This window comes from Canis lupus, chromosome 2, assembly GCF_003254725.2.
Source record: "Canis lupus dingo isolate Sandy chromosome 2, ASM325472v2, whole genome shotgun sequence".
Classification (NCBI taxonomy): domain Eukaryota; kingdom Metazoa; phylum Chordata; class Mammalia; order Carnivora; family Canidae; genus Canis; species Canis lupus.
The window spans coordinates 34773312-34794625 of record NC_064244.1 but is presented as its reverse complement, the minus strand read 5'-3'; the positions used below and the strand labels follow the sequence as shown (position 1 = coordinate 34794625).

The window sequence follows — 21314 nt, the reverse complement described above, 5'->3', positions numbered from 1 at the left end:
TTGGCTCTTTGAGTTCTTATTATATCATCTGCTATCTGTTGCTTCAAACAGATAATTTCTGACTTTTAATAAGTTTTTATGTGTGTTTCTGCTGTTAGGTAATCCATCCATTCTACCTAGAAGCAGACTTCCACCAAATAAGTACATAACTTTTATTTTGTTTTTTTAAGATTTTATTTATTTATTCATGAGGGACACACAGAAAGAGTGAGAGGCAGAGACATAGGCAGAGGGAGAAGCAGGCTCCATGCAGGGAGCCTGACATGGGACTCAATCCCAGGTCTCCAGGATCACGCCCTGGGCTGAAGGCGGCGCTAAACCACTGAGCCACCAGGGCTGCCCAGTACATAACTTTTAACCTCAGATTGTTTAAAATCTGTATTTTGTAATTTTCAGTAGTAAAGGAAGAGGGGGTTTTTGAAGTGATGTGGGCCTATACAACGCCTTCAGTAAAATTTCTGCCCCCAAACAGCATATGTTCAACTAACTATGTGCTGTGGCCAAAAAAACAATAAAGAAATTGTAAAAGATATATATATATATATAAGAAGGATATTAGCTGAGCCTATTGTGTGTGGTAGTCACTTCACAATATATTTAATTCAAAGCATCATTCTGTACACCTTAAATTTACACAGTATGTATTTCAATTATTTCTCAGTAAAACAGGAAAAATGCACATATAACAGAAGCATGTGAGAAAACATAGGATTGAAATGAGCATTATTATCAAGATCTTTGGCCTTCATTGTTTATTTTTGTTTTTGCAACAATAGAATTGGCCTATTTTTCATAAGGTATTCAATCTGCAGATATTATTTGATCACATTTACTACTGAAAAAATCTTTGAAATCATCTTACTTAGAAAATCATTGAATTTCAAAATGTTGATCCATTCTACACCAAAGTCTGGTATACAGAATGATCCATGCATTATTGTAAAGAATGATCTGTGCTTTATGAATACACACAGTAATCCATAAAATAATACAAAAAGTAATTCACAGATTTACACATAAATTCATAAAGGTGGGTTCTGGGTGTTTATTTGGCCAGTCTCATTTGGGCAATTATACAAATTGGACTTTACTGACATAAACAGAAAAAAGGGAACTTGGATTTTGATAATGTTGAAATATACTGTGAAAACTTCAATCACATTTCTCATCACCATACATAAAAGCTATTCATTTAAATAGCCAGTAAATGGAGTAGTCATTAAAGTTTACTACCATATTTATGCCTATATGTACTTGTGTTTAATTTTGTTCTCATTTTTATCACTTTCTCATTTCTTTTTTTTAAACTTTTTTTTAATTTTTATTTATTTATGATAGTCACACAGAGAGAGAGAGAGAAGCAGAGACATAGGCAGAGGGAGAAGCAGGCTCCATGCACCGGGAGCCCGACGTCGGATTCAATACCGGGACTCCAGGATCACGCCCTGGGCCAAAGGCAGGCGCTAAACCTCTGTGCCACCCAGGGATCCCTCACTTTCTCATTTCAATTTTTAGGCTAGATGAAAGCTAAAGGTTATGTTTCAGGAATAACTTAACCAGTAATTTTCCTTTTTATGTCATTATACCCTTAAGAAAAAAAGTAATTCAGGGATAAGTATAAATAATTAAATTCTAGTAGGATGACCCTTCAGATTAAAAATAAATATTTAGATTAAAAAGCAAGCCCTTTAATTGCTCACATTATGCCAAAAGTTCAACTAAGAGGTTTTACACTTATATCCATATAAATTTAGTTGGAAACCACATGATTAGCTGACTTTGCTTATTGAATACAATGTAAAACAATTATACTTCTGATAAGTTCACTTCTTATTTAATTCCTATTTCTATTCTTATTGTCCAAAATGACAAAATAATGCTTATTTCTTATAAATGAAAATTTAGCAGAATTGATAAGCTTACATTAAATACCTCAGAGTACATTGAACAGAAGATAACTTCGACATCAAAAATAAAACATTATTTTGTTGATAAAGGATGTTTATGTCTGCAAAGTAATTTAATTTTTTTTTTATTTATTTATGATAGTTACAGAGAGAGAGAGAGAGAGGCGGAGACACAGGCAGAGGGAGAAGCAGGCTCCATGCACCGGGAGCCCGATGTGGGATTCGATCCCGGGTCTCCAGGATTGCGCCCTGGGCCAAAGGCAGGCGCCAAACCTCTGCGCCACCCAGGGATCCCCTGCAAAGTAATTTAAAATGAAAATTTCCTATCACTCAATAACCTTGAATAGACCTGAAAAGAATAACTGAAACTCAGAAGAAATTCTTTGACCCTTTCGAAAGATGGAGAGAAGCTGCAAGAAAACCAAAAGAAACATATACATTAAATTACACATGAACTTCTATTTATTGGGCAAAATGAAGGACAAGGAGGTATATGATGTCCTTCATATCTTGAATCCTTTGAAAGGATTTAAGGCTTATTTAAGGTTCTGAAATTGTTTTAAAGGATCTTACCAAGCAGTGACTTAGGTTTGTTTAGTGAGCATGATGCCAAATTATGGATTTTTCTCCTCAATTATTACTTATAAATGAGAATAATTTTTAAAATCTAATATTAGTATATATGGAACACACACAAGGTGATAGGTAAGTAACAATCAAAAAATTTTTTTAAATTCTAGTATGGTGTTCACAATAGGAAGTCACAATTTTAGCGTATTAATATTTTAATCAAAATGCATGTTTATGTACAATTTCAGAGAAACAATTAAGTTAAGTTAGATGCTCATGGGTTTTCGGGGACATAACCTGGAGAACAGTCAACAAGGCCTAGGTAGCTAAAAGAATTTCCAACACTCCGAAGATAAAGACAAACATCACAAATATATAGAATGCACGAATACATAAAAGCTTTAAGACATTAAGAAGTTGATTTAAATAAAGTTTTTTCTTACACTACTTGAGTAATTATAGTTATGGAAAGATTAATCATAAGAAAAGGTCAAATATGGAGAATATACATACTCCATAACCAGTGTAACTGAAAATGCGAGTCCAATGAATATTAATCAAAGGAGGAAATTTTAGCACAATCAGGGATATGCATAGTTTTGGAATAGAGATATACATATTTAGACAACAAAATTTATTAAAAGAAAAGCATGGCAATGAGATGTTTACCAAAATTAAGGAGAGGCTGACTTGACCAGATACAATCTTTAACTGAATACGAAGCTATTCCTGCAGTTGGAGTTTTCTTTAATTTCTCTCTCACTGTCCTCAATCAAGAGGTTGGGAAATATCGGTTTCAGAAATTTGAACTCACCAGTTCTAGGGACTCCGGTCAGACAGACGTCATACTGGTAGCTCTGGGACAGGGTCCCCGCGCCGCTGACGTCCACCAGGTGGCCCGGAAAGTGGCCCTCGGGCACCGCGCAGCCACCCCCCGACGCCGCCCCGCTCCTCCTGCACAGCCGCACCGCCACGAACGCCAGCGCCGAGCACAGGAAGAGCGACGACACGGACGCCAAGGCGATGACCAGGTAGACGGTGAGCGGGTCGGCCCGGGCCTCGGCCGCCGCCACGTCCGGCAGCGGCAGGTAGGGCTGCGAGAAGCCGTCCACCAGCAGCACGTGCAGCGTGACGCTGGCCGACAGCGGCGGCTCGCCATTGTCCTTGACCAGCACCAGCAGCCTGTGCCTGACGGCGTCGCGCTCGCTCAGCAGCCGGGCCGTGCGCACCTCGCCGTTGTGCGCCCACACGCCGAACAGCCCGGGCTCCGTGGCCTTGAGCAGCTGGAACGACAGCCAGGCGTTCTGGCCCGAGTCGCCGTCCACCGCCACCACCTTGGTCACCAGGTAGCCCGCCTCGGCCGCCCGCGGCACCAGCTCGGTGCAGGGCGCAGAGCCGTTCTGCAGCGGGTACAGCACGAAGGGCGCGTTGTCGTTGTCGTCCAGCACCAGCACGCGCACCAGCGCCTGGCTGCTCAGCGCGGGCGAGCCGCGGTCGGCCGCGCCCACGCGGACCTCGAAGGCCTGCAGCGCCTCGTAGTCCAGGGACCTGAGCGCGAACAGCTGCCCGTTGTCCGCGTTGATGGACACCAGCGAGGCGAGCGGCAGGTGCGGGTCCCGGGGCGGCAGCAGCGAGTAGGTGACCTGGGCGTTGGCGCCCGCGTCTCTGTCGGTGGCGCTCACGGTGCCGATGTGCAGGGCGGGGCTGTTGTTCTCGCGGACGCGCAGGGTGTAGGTGGTCTGGCTGAAGGCGGGGGCGTTGTCGTTGACGTCGGAGACCGTCACGGTGATGTTGTGCTGGGTTTTCAGCCTGGGGGTCCCCAGGTCACTGACGGTGATGGTGATGTTGTACTCCGCCTGGCTCTCTCTGTCGAGGGGGCTCTCTGTTACCAGGGTGTAGAAATTCTTGAAAGTCGGTTTCAGAAGGAAAGGCAGATTTTCTGGAATAGAGCAAATCATCTTTCCATTGTCTCCAGAGTCTCTATCTCGAATTCTGAAGACAGACACTACAGTCTCAGGAGCATTTTCTGGGATAGAGCTGGTGACTGAAGATATGGTAAGTTCAGGGGCGTTGTCATTCATATCCACCACATATATGACTACAGTGCCTTTTCCAGAAAGGCCTCCTCCATCAACAGCCTCAATTTCCACGTGGTAAGATTTAATTTGTTCAAAATCAAGTTTCTTTGTCAGTCGGATTTCTCCTGTGACTTCATTTATTGAGAAAGTTTGCTTAATTTCATCTGATGCTTGGAACAAGCCATAGGAAACACTCCCGAAGTTTCCAGCATCTGCATCTCTAGCCGAGACACTAAGTACTGGGGAGTCTATTGGGCTGTTTTCCAAGACCTGCACCTCATATGGGGAGTGCACAAACTCTGGAGCATTGTCATTGACGTCCATAATCAGGATTCTCACTGCAGTGGTGCCAGACCTAGGTGGAGACCCACCATCCAGTGCCATGAGGGTTAAGCTGAACTCAGGCTGCTCTTCTCGATCCAGTGCTTTGTCCTGCACCAAATCTGGGTATTTCTTGCCCTCACTATGATTTCGGGTTAGAACATGAAAATGAGAATTGGGGCTGATCGTGTATTTTTGAAGACCATTGCTGCCCACATCCAAATCCTGAGCCAATTTCAACGGAAAGAGAGTCCCTGGCGGGCTGTTTTCCGGTATTTTCAAGAGCATTTCCCTAGTCGGGAATACCGGGGAGTGGTCATTTACGTCCTGGATTGATAATTCTCCTTCAAAAAACTGAACTGGAGTTTCTAGAATTACTTGGAAATGCAGTACACACGGTTCAACGGGGCCACATAGCTCTTCCCTGTCTAGTTTCTCCCTCAAAAGCAAATCTCCAGTCTGACGGTCCAGCTGCAAGCGCTGCTTGTCATCGTCAGACACCACCCGGGCCGACCTGGCTGCCAGTTCCCCAATCCCCAGGCCCAGATCCTCTGTCAGATGGGCTACAAAGGAGCCACTCTCTGTTTCTTCCATCACAGAATAACGAATAGGCTCGCCGCGAGCCTGAGACAAGAACACCATTAAAATAAAGGCCATCACTTGCCTGTTTGGTTGAATTCTCTCTGGTGTCTCCATGTTGGAGACCTGGTGCTTTTATATCCAATCCCTCCTGGGAGCCAGAAAAAGACTGGAGGTATTAAATTCTGATTTCTTGTTTGGTAGAGTCCTCACAAAGTTGCCTTTAATCGTAAATTCGTTTAGTGTATCGCAGCCCAAACTCGCTAGTAATCCAGCACGGCTGGCAAAGCTTCATGCGTGTATTTTTTCTCTTTGCAACAAAGGAATACGCGAGCTTTTTAGGGCTCTTGATTCAGTCTTAGCCTGCAGCGCCACCCTGCGTCTCGACTTAGAAATTAAAATTCTCATGTCAAAGCATATTTTGGAAGTGTCCAAATGTAAGCTATTTTTAAAAGTGCATAGAACTTTTACAAACTTTTTAATTCCATTAAATTGCATAATCTATAAGGTTACTTCATTATATTGCATAAGATAGAGTAATTAATTATAGGCACAAAGCAAGAGGATAACCTGGTCCCCCACACTCTAATCAGCGGGACTTTACTCCATTTCCCCTTTACATAATCTAACCAGGTGAGATAAGTCCTTATAAAATTATAATTCATAATAGTTAATATTTGTTTATTCCCAAGTATGTGAGGAATTTATGATGATACAAAAGTTTTTAAAGGTGTTTGGTATCACATGGTCTCAAGGAGACTATTTTTTCAAAGGGAAGTTTCTGTGTTCCTATACTGCTACACAAATAGTAGTATTGTTGAATGAAGAAGCATTTCACTTTGTTATGAGTCCTTTTACAGTGTTAACCCACATTAAATTTAGAAGGAAATCAAACAGTATTAGAGTCAGATTCTTAGACCTGGGGAGGAGATCAAAGGAGTTTTACAGATAAGGAAACTGAAGCTCAAAGGATTATAGGACTTGATTACTTGACTATTATCAGAATAATATATAGACAAAATTAAGTGAGTAAATATAAATTTTTTAAGATAAAGGCCTTAAGCTTAAGCTTATTTAGTTAGATAGATACCTATATTTTATAATAAGTTTGCTTCTTACCACTTTTTATGCTTTTTATACCAGATACCATATTCTTCAACCAGCTGACTTGGGGGGAAATAAGAAGCCCTGATTTTTTTTTTATTTTTTAAATTTATTTATGATAGTCACACAGAGAGAGAGAGAGAGGCAGAGACACAGGCAGAGGGAGAAGCAGCCTCCATGCACCGGGAGCCTGACGTGGGATTCGATCCCGGGACTCCAGGATCGCGCCCTGGGCCAAAGGCAGGCGTCAAACCGCTGCGCCACCCAGGGATCCCAGAAGCCCTGATTTTAAAGCATTTTATGGCTCAGCGGTTTAGTGCTGCCTTCAGCCCAGGGCGTGATCCTGGAGACCTGGGATTGAATCCCACATCAGGCTCCCTGCATGGAGCTTGCTCCTCCCTCTGCCTGTGTCTCTGCCTCTCTCTCTCTCTCTCTCTCTCATGAATAAATAAAAAATTTTAAAAAGCATTTTAACCTGTGAACAAAGGGGTCTCAGGCCTTGTCTATTCATATATCATAAAGAGAAGAGACTTATTTATAAAATGAAACTCCAGCGCAGTGTGCAGCTATTGTGATTGTCAATATAATAATTTAACTGAGATTCAGTTAACCAGGTTTGGTTGCAATTAGTACATTGAGTGGAGTACCATTTATCTTTGCACATACAGGGTTTCCCCTCCTTAAATATCTTGCCATTTTATTTAATTACTTAATAATTTATAGTTCATGTTGAATGAATTATTTTAAAGGCAGTTAATAATCTTAGACTCTGAGGGACAGAAAGTATTAGAAAAAATATTTTTGAAAGAGCTTAGATTATAGTAGTCATTCACAAATATCAGATGAATAAATAAATTAATCCACTCTAATGATCGTGTTTCTATTTATATAAGATTATTGCCAGATCATACATTCAGCCATTAACATGTCTGAAAATAAACAGAATTCGCAGAGAACATGCTAAGTATGATTCAGTTAAATTTACTTTGATTCCGGTTCTATTAACTCCTATAAGAGACATAGCAATGGCAGTAATAATAACATTAATACACTTTAGAATTCCTTCATATTAAGGCAAATCAGAGGAGATACAATATATAGGGCCATTAAGTGAAATAAAAATAATAAAACACTGAAAAGAGCAAAAGATAAGAATATTATTTTAGATATAAGTGGAAAACAAATATCTTGGGCAAAACAAAAAGCAAACTGTTTATAATAACCAAGCTCTAATTAGATTCAAGTTAAAGTGTTCAGAACAAAACTCAAACTATATTTTGTTTACTTCTTTCTATATGTTAACATTGAAACAGTGTCGCAAATCATCTCTTTTCATTCCTTTTGTCAATCCAAAGCAAGTGAAATTTAGATAATATTAACACATAGGTGCCTCTATATGCTAGATATTATAAGCATTTACACATATTAATTCATTTTATCCCCCAACCACCCTATGAAGTAGGCACTCTTATTAGCCACATTTTTTAAAGAAATTGAGGCACAGAGAGTTTAAATAACCTGCCCATAATCAAACACCATATGAAATGGCAGAGCTAGGATTCAAACTGTTAGAGTGTGGCTCCAGAATGTATTCTCTTACTCACATAAGTGGGATTGGAGAAGCGAACAACTTTTTAGATAATTTAGATTCATTCTTCAGCCTTGCCTTGGTTACAGAGATATCATGGGTGATATATGTGTTCAACTGTGCAAGTAATATAAGAATCTTTAAAATGGTCTGTCTTCCTAAGGTGGTTACAAAACTTAGAAATTGGAAGAGAAACTAATAGTGTTTTGTTGAGGTCAAGGTAAAAAAAAATAAGAGTGATATATATATATTTTTAAATATATATATATTTTTTATATATATAATGAATATATATATATTTATATATATATATATAATGAATTCTCATTATAGCCTTGATTATTGGAGAAAAAGATATCTATGTATAGATCTTTTGAAATGTTATTAGGGTGTAAAGTTAAAAGCAAGTAAGATGACCTAAGAGATTATTCCCCCAAATAAATTGCTAAACCTAGAAAAAAAATCTATTATATTTTACCTGCACAGAGGAGGAGTTAATGATATCAAAGATGATCACTGAAAAACCATTCTATTCTAGTCAGGAAGGTTACATTATCCATTCTGAAGGATTCATACTACAAAATTTACACAAATTTCATCTGACCTGAAATACGACATTTGAAGCATTTTTTCTATGTTGAATATACAAAGAGAGAAGGAATAGTTTTAATTCTTCCCTGGCAAAGTACAAGCAAGAACTTCGAATTTCTTTGAAGGAAAGATCAAAATCATTTCAAAGGAATTTGAACACAAGTAGACCAAAAGTTCAAAATGCAAAATCCATACTCTGGAGTTTTGAATACTCTCACTTGTTTAAAAAAAAAGTGAGAGAATGTTTTTTAAACTTCATGATGACTTGAGGGCTATTTTGTTCTTAACTTGAAGGGGGAGAGTAGAGCAGAAATTAAACATTAATTGTTAAGAGAGATTAATTGGTGAAATAGGAATTAGATTTTAACTAGTATTTTTAGTTCCTTAAATGACACTTATATATAGTATATATACTATAAATAATATAAATATATATAATCAATAGTATTATTTCAAAATATTAAGCTAACGTTAATAATTGGTTAGTATTGATGGTTTATGAATTTTGTTAGGAAGTCTTATAAATTTTTGAGATTTTTCTACTGGATAGATAAATTAGATATATCAGGCTGGCCATTTGAGTGAAATAACTTTAAAGCAAACAATACTGCTCACTGGTAAAAACAAAATAATATCAGTTAAAATTCCAAACTAAACCTATAAGTTATTTTTTAAAATCACATTTATTGGGATGCCTGGGTGGCTCAGTTGGTTAAGTGACTAACTTGATTTTTTTTTTTTTAACTCTTGATTTTGACTCAGGTCATGATCTTAGGGTCATGAGATCGAGCCTGGCATTGGGCTCTGCATTGAGTGTGCAGTCTGCTTAAGATTCTCTTTCCCTCTCTCTCTCTCCTCTGCCCCTCCCCACCTCACAGTCACATGTGTACTCTCTCTCTCAATAAATAAACAAAATCACATTTATTGAAACGCGACTTTAGAAAGTAGATATCTGAATAATTCAATTTTGGCTTGAGAAATTCATGATAGAATCTAAGATAATTTCTAATAATTCCTTATAGTATATACCAAATAAAAAGATAGTATTGGTATGTTTAATGTATCAGGATGTTCAAATATCTAATGTCTGACTAATAATACATCTTTAAACTCAGGAAGTATGAGTCCTCCAACTCTGTTGTTCTTTTTCAAGATTGTTTTGTCTCTTCTGGGTCCCTTGCATTTTCTTATGAATTTTAGGGTCATTTGCCAATTTCTGCAAAAACATAACAAAACCAAAACCCCAAAACAAAACCAGCTGGGATTTTGATAGGGATTGCATTGAGTCTGTAGACCAATTTGAGAGGTATCACCATCTCAATAATATTGAATCTTTCAATCAGTGAACACTTTCCATTTACTTAGGTCTTCTTTAATTTCCCTCAATGATGTTTTGTTGTGCTCAGGGTAAAGTCTTGTACTTATTTTGTTAAATTTGTTCCTAAGCATTTTATTCTTTTTGATGCTATCATAAATGGTTTTAATTTCTTTTTTGAATTGTCCAATGCTAATGTATAGAAATACATTTGAGGGACACCTGGGTGGCTCAGCGGTTAAGTGTCTGCCTTTGGCTCAGGTCGTGATCCTGGATCAAGTCCTACATCAGGCTCCCTGCATGGAGCCTGCTTCTCCCTCTGCCTGTGTCTCTGCCTCTCTCTCTCACTCTCTCTCTCTCTCTCTGTGTGTCTCATGAATAAATAAATAAAATCTTTTTTAAAAAAGAAATACATTTTATTTTTAAAGATTATTTATTTATTTAGAGAGTGGGCATGGGGAGGTAGGAGGGTAGAAAAGGGGCAGAGGGACAGAGAGAGAGAGAGAAAACAGATTCCTCACTGAGCCAGGAGGCCAGTGTGGGGTTCCATCCCAGGACCCTGAGAGCATGACCTGAGCTGAAATCAGGAGTTGAACATTCAACCAACCCAGCCACTCAGGCGCCCCTCCTTAGGATGTTCTTTATACAAGATCATGTCATCCACAAAAATACTTTTAATTCTTTTTTTAATACTTTTAATCCTTAATTTACAATCTGATTTATTTTCTTTTTCTTGCCTAATTGCCCTGGCTAGATTTCCAGTACAATATTAAATAAAGTAGTGGGAGGAAACATCATTGTCTGTTCCTCATCTTTGGGAGAAAGTCTTTTACCATTAAATATGAAGTTAGCTGTGGGTTTGGGTTCTTATTATTGCCCTTTATCAAGTTGAGGACATTTCCTATTCTTCCTAGTTTATTGAGTGTTTTTATCATGAAAGGTGTTGAATTATGTTAAGTGCTTTTTCTGTGTAAATTGAGATGATTGTATCATTTTTCCTTTTTTGTTAATAAGGTGTATCATACTAATTGATTTTCATATTTTATTTTATTTTTTAAAAAACAACACTTTAGTTTTTAAAGATTTTATTTACTTATTCATGAGAGACACAGAGAGAGAGGCAGAGATGTAGGCAGAGAGAGAGGCAGGGTCCCTGAGGGGAGCTGGATGAGGGACTCAATCCCAGGACCCTGAGATCATGCCCTGAGCTGAAGGCAGATGCTCAACCACTGAGCCACCCAGGCACCCCTGGTTTTCATATTTTAAACCAACTTTGAATTTCTGGGATAAATTCTACTTGATCATGCTGTATAATTCCTTCTATATGTTGCTGGAGTCAGTTTGCTATTTTGTTTATAATTTTTGCATCTATATTCATAAGGAATATGGTATATAGTTTACTTGTATTATCTTTGTTTTTAGCATCAGGATAATACAGAGCCCATAGAATGAATTGGGAAATGACCCCTGCTCCTCTTTTTATAATTGGATTTGTGAAGGACTGGTGTTAGTTTTTTAAGCATTCAGTAGAATTCTCATCCAGGAACTTTCTTTATGGGAAGTTTTTTTTTTTTATGGGAAGTTTTTGATTACTGATTAAATCTGCTTGAATAGGATAAGACATCTAAGATGAAAAAAATCCATTTCCCCAGAGATAAAAAATTTAGGCACAAAGAAACCCCACTTCAAAATGACAATATTTAGACAACATAGTTTTAATTTTTTATAAACTGCCAATTGTTTTAGAAGTTGAATTTCTCATCAAAGCTCTTCCTCATAGACAATCTATATTAGCTGGAGACAACTGACTTCAGAAATCTGAACCCATTTGTCTCTGACATTCCAGTCAGAAACCTCTCACATTAATAGTTCTGCAACTAAGTCCCAATGATGTTGACATCTCCCAAAGGCTCAAAAAAATGGTATTATGAGCAGTAGTCCACTGAAGGTTCCCTGTTCATCCTCCACAACTGAACATCATTGAATAGGAGCAGAGAATTGAAGAAGAAGATGGCTGAGTCAATTCAGTGATCATGAGGACAGAGAATCTATCAGATGAGTACACGTCTGAGGAGGTTCAGTGAATGACAGTGAATGAGGAGGTTCAGGCTGGGAAAGGTCCTAGACCATGTCAAATAGAGGTGGCTTCTAGTCCTTAATAACAATAGCTTGTGCCTGGCTGTGACTATCAGTCTAGAGCCTAGATATGCTTCACTGCTCCATACTTACAGGTTGTGAGCCCACATGCTAAACATCAAGTACTATGAAGCTTTGCATCATTATTATAAAGATCCTGAGTTCTAACTCACATTGCCATCCAGATTACCACCGTGTTCTATGTGGCACCAGCTCAGTGCATAAATATTTGCAGCAAGTTTCCTTGGTCATCTAGCACTACCATGTGCAACACTGTAGAGCATGCAACTCTTGATTTTGGGTAGTGAGTTAGAGCTCCATGCTAGGTATAGAAATTACTTTAAAAACATAAAGAATTGGGGATTCCTGGGTGGCTCAGTGGTTTAGCGCCTGCCTTTGGCTCAGGGAGTGATCTTGGAGTCCCGGGATCAAGTCCCACATTGGGCTCCCTGCATGGAGCCTACTTCTACCTCTGCCTGTGTCTCTGCCTCTCTCTCTCGGTGTCTCTCATGAATAAATAAATAAAATATTTTAAAATAAAAAATAAAAAATAAAGAAGTTTACGGATAAAAGAATGACAACTATACTGATTTCATACTTTTTCACAACAGTGTTGGATACCAAAAGAACAGAAGGAAAATGAGTTTAAACTTAATAATCTATGTTCAACCAAACTATTGGCTAAGAATATTCATATTAGACATAAAAATAACTCTGAATTACAACTAACAGATTTCTAGCTTTAAAATATATAGCAATCTACTCTGAAAAGCAAGAATAAATAAAGAACAAAAGTAGTGGGATATGGCAGAAAACTTTGACTTTTTTTTAAAGTCTTCATTTACAAGGAAGTCATATTTAAGGATTAAGGAAGATTTATAAAAATTATGCTAGCTTGGGTGCCTGGGTGCCTCAGAGGTTGAGCATGTGCCTTTGGCCTGGGATTGAACCCCGCATCAGGCTCCTTGCAGGGAGCCTGCTTCTCCCTCTGCCTATGTCTCTGCCTCTGTGTGTCTCTCATGAATAAGTAAAGCACAATTTTTAAAAAATTATTTCTAAAATTACACTAGCTTATATGCTTCGGTAGTTTTAATAACTGATGTTTGAATATAGTTTAGATTTAAATGAACTTAGAAGTTTGAAATTTTCATTTCTTTTCTTGAAGTGTTAAAAAATAGATTGTAAATGTCAAGGAAATATTTCAATTATTAATGAATGTATGTGTTTTCAAAGAGGAAAAATGAGAGTGCACACTATCCAGAATTACATTTTGAAACTAAATTCATGCTTGGCTATTTTAAAGTTTATTCAAAGATTTTCAGATCTTGCAAATTTCACTTAATTTTGATACCATGAAGGCTAACCAAAGTTCAATAGAATAACCAATTAGAGGCCAGAGAATTCAAATACTGACTTCAGGAAGCTAATTTGATGAAGAGAAGGTCTGAGAAGTTGACACTGCTTTTATAAATCATTTGTATTTCACTTTTTCTTTATCCCTGAAATCAAAGACGTGAACAAGCACAACTGGAACCCAAAGAGAGATTAATACATTATTTTACAATTCTCTTAGTTTCCAGAAATCTCAACAAATGAAGGAAGACCAGTAAATAATATGTTGGCTCTATGGAGATCAGAATTCTTTAGCCCCAGCCCTTTCTGAATGTAGCTAGTTCTTCTGAATTTCACAGTACAGATAAGTTCCAAGTAAACAAGTTCTTGAAAAATTCATTGACTTCTCAAATATTTTTTAAAAATTACTCATTCAACAAATGTTATTGAAGCATCTACTATGCGTGAGGCATTGTGTTATAATGCTGGAGATGCAATTCTGAATAAAAGAGAAACAGACTCTACTGATAATTTCCATAGAGTCTAGTCAGGTTATTTAGTGTATTTGGGGGGAGGGGCCATTTTAATTTCCTTTACTTTTTGAGAATTAGAATATTAGAGATCAATTTGGAAATAATTCACAGTAATGAACTTATTAGTCCTCATAGAAGACTACTAAAAATTATCATTAACATTGGAAGTCATCCCTTTCACCTTGTACCAGACTTTCAGTATAGGAATTCCAGAAAGTAGCCACAATAGATAGGACTATACCTATGGTACCCTCTTTGTCCTCTACTTAATATCCAGATAAGGTAGTTTTTGAACATTATCTTCAGATGAAAGAGTAAAAGGTTTCCAACAGCCCAGAAATAAAAGCAACTTTGAAACAAGATTAAGGTGTAATTGTTTCTGACCTTCGAATTTAGTACAGAGGATCTTTTCTGGCTTTACTAAATTCTGTTCACTTTCTCAACAATATGTAAATCCAATGGATCTACCAACTAAGTTATTACTAGTATCTATTCTTTTGTCTTCCAGGTCTAAATGAATCATCAGATTACAACCTCTCCAACTTTAGTCCCAGATCATATACCATATTGGCTAAAAACAAAAACAAACACACAAAGAACCTGTCTTCTATACCTTACACAATGGCATATTTCCCTAGCTCTGACACTACCAGTACTAAGCCAGCCAAATAAAGAGAAGTCTTGATATAGTTCTTTGCCTTTTTCTTCTCTTAATGAAAATTCAGCTAAATATGAAAAGAAGAAAAAAGATCTGACTAAAAGAGCCAGATTCAAACATCTCTATAAAGTGCTTCATCAGTGAAAGGAAATATTCTCTTTCCTCTGATTATTAAGGACTCGTGCATTTGATTCTCAGTTGTACAAAATGACAGCATTTATAACTACACTTTAATGTATGATTAAAGGAAAGTTCAATCTTAAATTCTTTTTCTCTTTTGGGAATTTTCAAAATCATTGAGAAACTTCACTTTACTCTCTTCTAGTCACCAATTTTCAGTTCTTGGAAAGTTCTATCTCTCTGGAAGAGAAAATGCCTCTGAGGAGAAAATTGATTTTTTTTCCTAATCAACGTCTCTAATTGGGGACTAAATAATTTGTCACTTATTTTTTTAAGATTTTATTTATTCATGAGAGACACACAGAGAGAGAGGCAGAGACACAGGCAGAGAGAGAAGCAGGCTCCATGCAGGGAGCCCGATGTGGGACTCGATCCCGGGACTCCAGGATCATGCCATGGGCCGAAGGCAGGCGCTGAACCGCTGAGCCACCTATGAATCCCTAATTTGTCACTTAAATATAAGTTTTTCTTTTTCATCCAAAATAGCTATAAACTGTGATGTTTTGGTTGCTTCTAGATTTTATTCATAGGTGTAGCTAATTTAGATTTTCACAATGATATTCCTCTCTCTTCTTTAGAACTACCTCTTCTTATACATCTTTTACTTACATTATAGGGGCTGAATGCTGATGTGGATGGACAAAGTTTATCCCAGAAGGACCATATATAATCCTGAGTAATGTCAGGTTGAAATCAGGAAGAGGGAATCAAGATGGTAAACAAACAAACAAAAAATACATATGTATTTCCCTCATATATCACCATCTAAATGCCAAGTAGGTATTAAAATTATTTTTCTTTAAAGATTTATTTATTTATTTTGAGAGAGGGAATGATAGTGGGGGAGAGGCAGAGAGAGAGGAAGAGAGAACTCCAAGAAGACTCTGAGCATGGAGGTGGGGCTCGATTTCATGACCCTGAGATCAAGACCTGACCTAAAACCAGCAGTCAGTGGCTTAACTGACTGGGCCACTTGGGCACTCCTAGATATTAATTTTAAAAGCAGGATTGGGTGGGATACCACATTTACCGTAAAGCATTTAGAAATCATATATGCATGTGCTTTCTTGAAATTAAAAAAAAAAATGACTCTTAGGTTGGGATGCCTGGGTGGCTCAGTCGGTTGAGCACAGGACTCTTGGTTTCCGATGAGGTTATGATCTCAGGGTCCGGAGATGGAGCTGGGCCGGGCCTCCAGCTCCCTGCTAAGCACAGAGTCTGCATGAGATTCTCTCTCTCTCTCCTTCTCCCTTTGGCCTTCTCCCCACACTCTCTGTCAAATAAATGAATAAATTTTAAAAAATGACTCTTGGATTGATAACATTTAGATCTCAGAATTTACAAACTAAATTGTCATTGTATCCGATGCCTCACTAACATTTTCGTGCAAAATGAAAAGGCACAATCTATTGTTCAAAATGCTCTAGGCTTAATTATTTTTCTTCAGTCATCATAAGAATACACTAAGCAAATCAAAGAGTAATATGCCTCATAGCCTATATTTTGTGTGCATTTTTGTCAATGTAAATCAATATAGTATTAAATATTAATTGCAAATGTCAAAACAGAAAGTAAACTAAATGTATTACTTTCATTTGACTACTATGTCCCTAAAAACATGTTGTACCTTAAAGAAGGTACATCTTAAAGAAGACACATTTTTGTATATCCACAAACTTCATTAACTACAAAGCTACTTTAAGTATATTGTAAAGAACAAGATGTGACTGTATTCAACAGGGTAAATTATAAGATTACTGGTTTGGAACTTCATCTACATTTCTTTGGATGTAGAATTTAAGATGAGTTCCTTAAAGTAAACCTGTTTGAAATCATTAAAACAAAATGAATGTATTTTTCCTCACTTATTAGAAAAAGAGAAGGAGACATTAAGACTGCGTTATAGGACAGAAAGCAGATGAAAAAAGAATATGCAAGGATTACAAACAACACAAAGTAAAATCAACATATAAGCAAAATGTTATATCAACGAAAGATTCTTGATTTCAAAAGCAAACAACCACAGCCAAACAACTATTTTTTTTTACTGTTGTGTAAATGAAACCTAAACTATCCATAAAAGTAGAGCTTTGCTTTAGTCTCACTCAGTATCCTGAAACAGACCACTGGGAATAATGGGCTTGAGGAACTTGAACTCGCTGGTCCCAGTCCCTCCCGCCAGACACACCTCGTACTGGTAGCTCTGGGACAGGGTCCCCGCGCCGCTGACGTCCACCAGGTGGCCCGGAAAGTGGCCCTCGGGCACCGCGCAGCCACCCCCCGACGCCGCCCCGCTCCTCCTGCACAGCCGCACCGCCACGAACGCCAGCGCCGAGCACAGGAAGAGCGACGACACGGACGCCAAGGCGATGACCAGGTAGACGGTGAGCGGGTCGGCCCGGGCCTCGGCCGCCGCCACGTCCGGCAGCGGCAGGTAGGGCTGCGAGAAGCCGTCCACCAGCAGCACGTGCAGCGTGACGCTGGCCGACAGCGGCGGCTCGCCATTGTCCTTGACCAGCACCAGCAGCCTGTGCCTGACGGCGTCGCGCTCGCTCAGCAGCCGGGCCGTGCGCACCTCGCCGTTGTGCGCCCACACGCCGAACAGCCCGGGCTCCGTGGCCTTGAGCAGCTGGAACGACAGCCAGGCGTTCTGGCCCGAGTCGCCGTCCACCGCCACCACCTTGGTCACCAGGTAGCCCGCCTCGGCCGCCCGCGGCACCAGCTCGGTGCAGGGCGCAGAGCCGTTCTGCAGCGGGTACAGCACGAAGGGCGCGTTGTCGTTGTCGTCCAGCACCAGCACGCGCACCAGCGCCTGGCTGCTCAGCGCGGGCGAGCCGCGGTCGGCCGCGCCCACGCGGACCTCGAAGGCCTGCAGCGCCTCGTAGTCCAGGGACCTGAGCGCGAACAGCTGCCCGTTGTCCGCGTTGATGGACACCAGCGAGGCGAGCGGCAGGTGCGGGTCCCGGGGCGGCAGCAGCGAGTAGGTGACCTGGGCGTTGGCGCCCGCGTCTCTGTCGGTGGCGCTCACGGTGCCGATGTGCAGGGCGGGGCTGTTGTTCTCGCGGACGCGCAGGGTGTAGGTGGTCTGGCTGAAGGCGGGGGCGTTGTCGTTGACGTCGGAGACCGTCACGGTGATGTTGTGCTGGGTCTTCAGCCTGGGGGTCCCCAGGTCACTGACGGTGATGGTGATGTTGTACTCTGCCTGGCTCTCTCTGTCCAGCGCCCCATTTGTTACCAAGGTATAGAAATTCTCTTCTGATGGTTTGAGGTTGAAAGGGAGATTGCTCTCGATGGAACACATAATTCTGCCATTGTCTCCGGAGTCTGGATCAGAAACACTGAAAACAGCCACCACAGTCTCTGGTGAGTTCTCAGGGATAGGGCTGGCTATTGAGGACAAGGTCAGTTCTGGAGGGTTGTCGTTCACATCAACCACCTGAACTATTACTGTTGTTTTTCCTGAAAGGCCTCCGCCATCCTTGGCTTCTATGTCCACTTCATAGGTATTCATAACCTCATAATTCAAATATTTGACTAGCTGGATATCACCAGTAATTGGATTGAGCTGAAAAGTTTTGCGAATTTCTTCAGAAGCATGAAAAAATGCATATGAAACCGTCCCCAAATTTCCTGTATCTAAATCAGAAGCTGAGACGGTGACAAGAACAGAGTTAATGGGGCTGTTCTCTAGAACTTGAACCTCATAGAGTGACTGTGTAAATTCTGGGGCGTTGTCGTTTATGTCTAAGACCACAATGTGAACCTGGGCGATCCCCGACCGGGGTGGAGAGCCACCATCCAACGCGGTGAGAGTCAAAATGAGTTCTGGCTGCTCCTCACGGTCCAGTGCTTTGTCCAGCACTAGTAGTGGATACTTTCTTCCATCCCTACGACTGCGTGTGAGAACGTGGAAATGGGAATTAGGAGTGACCGTGTAGTTTTGGAGACTGTTTCTTCCCACATCCAAGTCCTCAGCATTTCCCAAAGGAATTATGGTCCCTGGTGGCGTGTTTTCTAAGAGTTTCAGCTGCATTTCATGTTCAAAGAATACCGGGGAATGGTCATTTACGTCTATGACCTGAAGCTCATATGTAATAAACTGCAAAGGGTTTTGCAGTAATATCTGAAAATGCAGTACACAGGGCTCCGTGGGGCCGCAGAGCTCTTCCCGGTCCAATTTCTCATGCAGGAGCAGATCGCCGTTCTGATGGTTGAGCTGAATATGCTGTCTGTTCCCTTTAGACACAACCTGGGCTCCCCTCACAGCCAGTTCCCCCACCCCTAGCCCTAGATCCTTTGCTAGGTTGGCTATTAAAAAGCCCCTCTCCGTTTCCTCAACCACAGAGTAGCGTCTTGACTCAGACTCGGCCAGAGACACACCCAGAAAAACAAAGAGAAATAGAACTTGCCTTTGTCTAAGAAAGCTGTCGCCTCTGGCCTCCATTGCGCTTTCGGCCATGTTCTTCCCGGATATATTGTCAAGCTAAGCCTCCGGCAGTGCCAACAAACGCAGTCTTGTGCCTTTCAACCCTGGAAGAACGTCTAGCGAATAATCCTTTCCAGATTTGCTCATATTTGCTTGCTTAAAAGTCGGCCCAGGCTCACAATGCCTAGTTTCCCGAACCGGATCGGTGCCTTAGAGCCTGCGCACAATGCCGGTGGTTAATTCGCCTTCTTAGTCAACAGCGCCACCAAGCGTTCGCTGGTAACTTAAAAACTTAGAGAAGGAGTTTTGGAGCAGAGCATGTGTTTTGATTTTTTTTTGTTTCAAGATTTTATTTATTCATGAGGGGTCCCGGGATCGGGTCCCACATCGGGCTCCTTGCGTGGAGCCTGCTTTTCCTTCTGCCTATGTCTCTGCCTCTCTCTCTCTCTCTGTGTGTCTTTCATGAATAAATAAATAAATAATTTTAAAAGATTGTATATATTTCTATATTTGATTTTTTAATCACTCACTCCCCTTATCAAACCCATTTAACGCTACTGAAGGAGGTTCTTGTGTTATATGAGTTAACCAAACACAACCTGGGAAAATGAAATGTGCCCTTAAAAAAACAACCACTGTCTCTGGTAGAGTCCTCATTTACATGTTTTTGCTGGATTTATAGATTTCGCTGCTAGGGCAACTCTTCCTGCCCTTCTGTAATTATCACACATAAACTTTAAAAGATTTTGCTCTAAATTATGTGCTTCATAGATTACTTGTGTTTTTCTCTTATTTTCTAGATTTTGTAAAATGTGCATGAGTTGCATTTATAATCGGGGAAATTCCTATGAAAAGGTGATGAAAAATTACAATAGATCATATAATAGATCATTACAATAGATATATTCAGAGGCCACAAATGCCTAATTCTGGTCAAATCTTCACAATCATTCAAGGAACATCGATATTTCTCCTCTTCTTATTTAACAGTAATTTTACAATTACTGGTTTCATCTATATTAACTGTTTCATCTGTATAATTGTATTTTATCTGTGGAAACACATATTTGTTAAGTTTGTAGAAGTCAGGCATATAGTGGTAACAAGACAGATCATGTATATATATCTTTTTTAAAAGATTTTATTTATTCATAAGAGACATAGAGAGAGGCAGGGACATAGGCAGAGGGAGAAGCAGGCTCCACGCAAAGAGCCCTATATGGGACTGGATCCCAGGACTCCAGGATCACGCCCTGAGCCAAAGGTGGATGCTTAACCACTGAGCCACCCAGACACCCTAAGTCTATATATCTTAGTTTTCCATCTAATGGGGTGGACAGACTTTATATGTCCAAACAACTGTGAAAACTGAGGAGGGCACTTGATGGGATGAGCACTGAGTATTACACTATATTGTTGGCAAATTGAAAATCAATTTTTAAAAAAGTGCTATGTAGGGGATCCCTGGGTGGCTCAGCGGTTTAGCGCCTGCCTTTGGCCGGGGGCGGGGTCCTGGAGTCCTGGGATCGGTCCAGCGTCGGGCTCCCGGCATGGAGCCTGCCTCTCCCTCTGCCTGTGTCTCTGCCTCTCTCTGTGTGTGTTTCTCTCATAAATAAATAAATACATAAATAAATAAATAAATAAATAAATAAATAAATAAATAAATAAATCTTTTTAAAAAAGTGCTATGGAGTAACTGTACTGAATAAACTGAAAGTATATAATAGGAGGACCTAACTCAATGGGTGAGGAGTGAAAAAGTTTCATCAAGATTGTGCCATTTAATTTGGAAGATGAAGGATAAGATGTTTGTTTTAAAGGCTAAATCTTACAGGCTAAGACTGTAAAATGGGAAGAATACATATATGAAAAACTGATATATAAAAGCCCTGAAACAGTATAGGTATTCTAGATAATAAAAGGACAGTGTATCCAAAACTTAATGTCTCAAGAGTAAGTAGGAAGAAAAGGATGGAGAGAGAAACTGTTAGCAAAT

General features: G+C 39.8%; 2 protein-coding genes across 4 annotated transcripts; both read right to left on the bottom strand.

The window, feature by feature from the left end:
* Window positions 1-150: 150 nt before the first annotated feature.
* Window positions 151-6804, bottom strand: LOC112658868 (protocadherin beta-4). 2 transcript variants are annotated; one of them, XM_049097417.1, is made up of 2 exons: window positions 3292-6804; window positions 151-2202 (listed from the first exon to the last, which is right to left on the bottom strand). In XM_049097417.1, the coding sequence occupies exons 1-2, from the start codon at window positions 5570-5572 to the stop codon at window positions 2033-2035; spliced, it is 2451 nt and encodes an 816-aa protein (XP_048953374.1). In that variant the 5' UTR covers window positions 5573-6804; the 3' UTR covers window positions 151-2032. The 2 variants fall into 2 exon arrangements, with proteins under 2 accessions (XP_048953374.1, XP_025300911.1); XM_025445126.3 differs by having other exon boundaries at window positions 151-6801.
* Window positions 6805-7410: 606 nt separating this feature from the next.
* Window positions 7411-20516, bottom strand: LOC112658874 (protocadherin beta-3-like). 2 transcript variants are annotated; one of them, XM_049097439.1, is made up of 2 exons: window positions 17081-20516; window positions 7411-16165 (listed from the first exon to the last, which is right to left on the bottom strand). In XM_049097439.1, exons 1-2 carry the CDS (start codon window positions 19349-19351, stop codon window positions 16055-16057), a joined length of 2382 nt encoding a protein of 793 aa, XP_048953396.1. In that variant the 5' UTR covers window positions 19352-20516; the 3' UTR covers window positions 7411-16054. The 2 variants fall into 2 exon arrangements, with proteins under 2 accessions (XP_048953396.1, XP_025300919.1); XM_025445134.3 differs by lacking the exon at window positions 7411-16165 and having other exon boundaries at window positions 16172-20509.
* Between the last annotated feature and the right edge of the window lie 798 nt (window positions 20517-21314).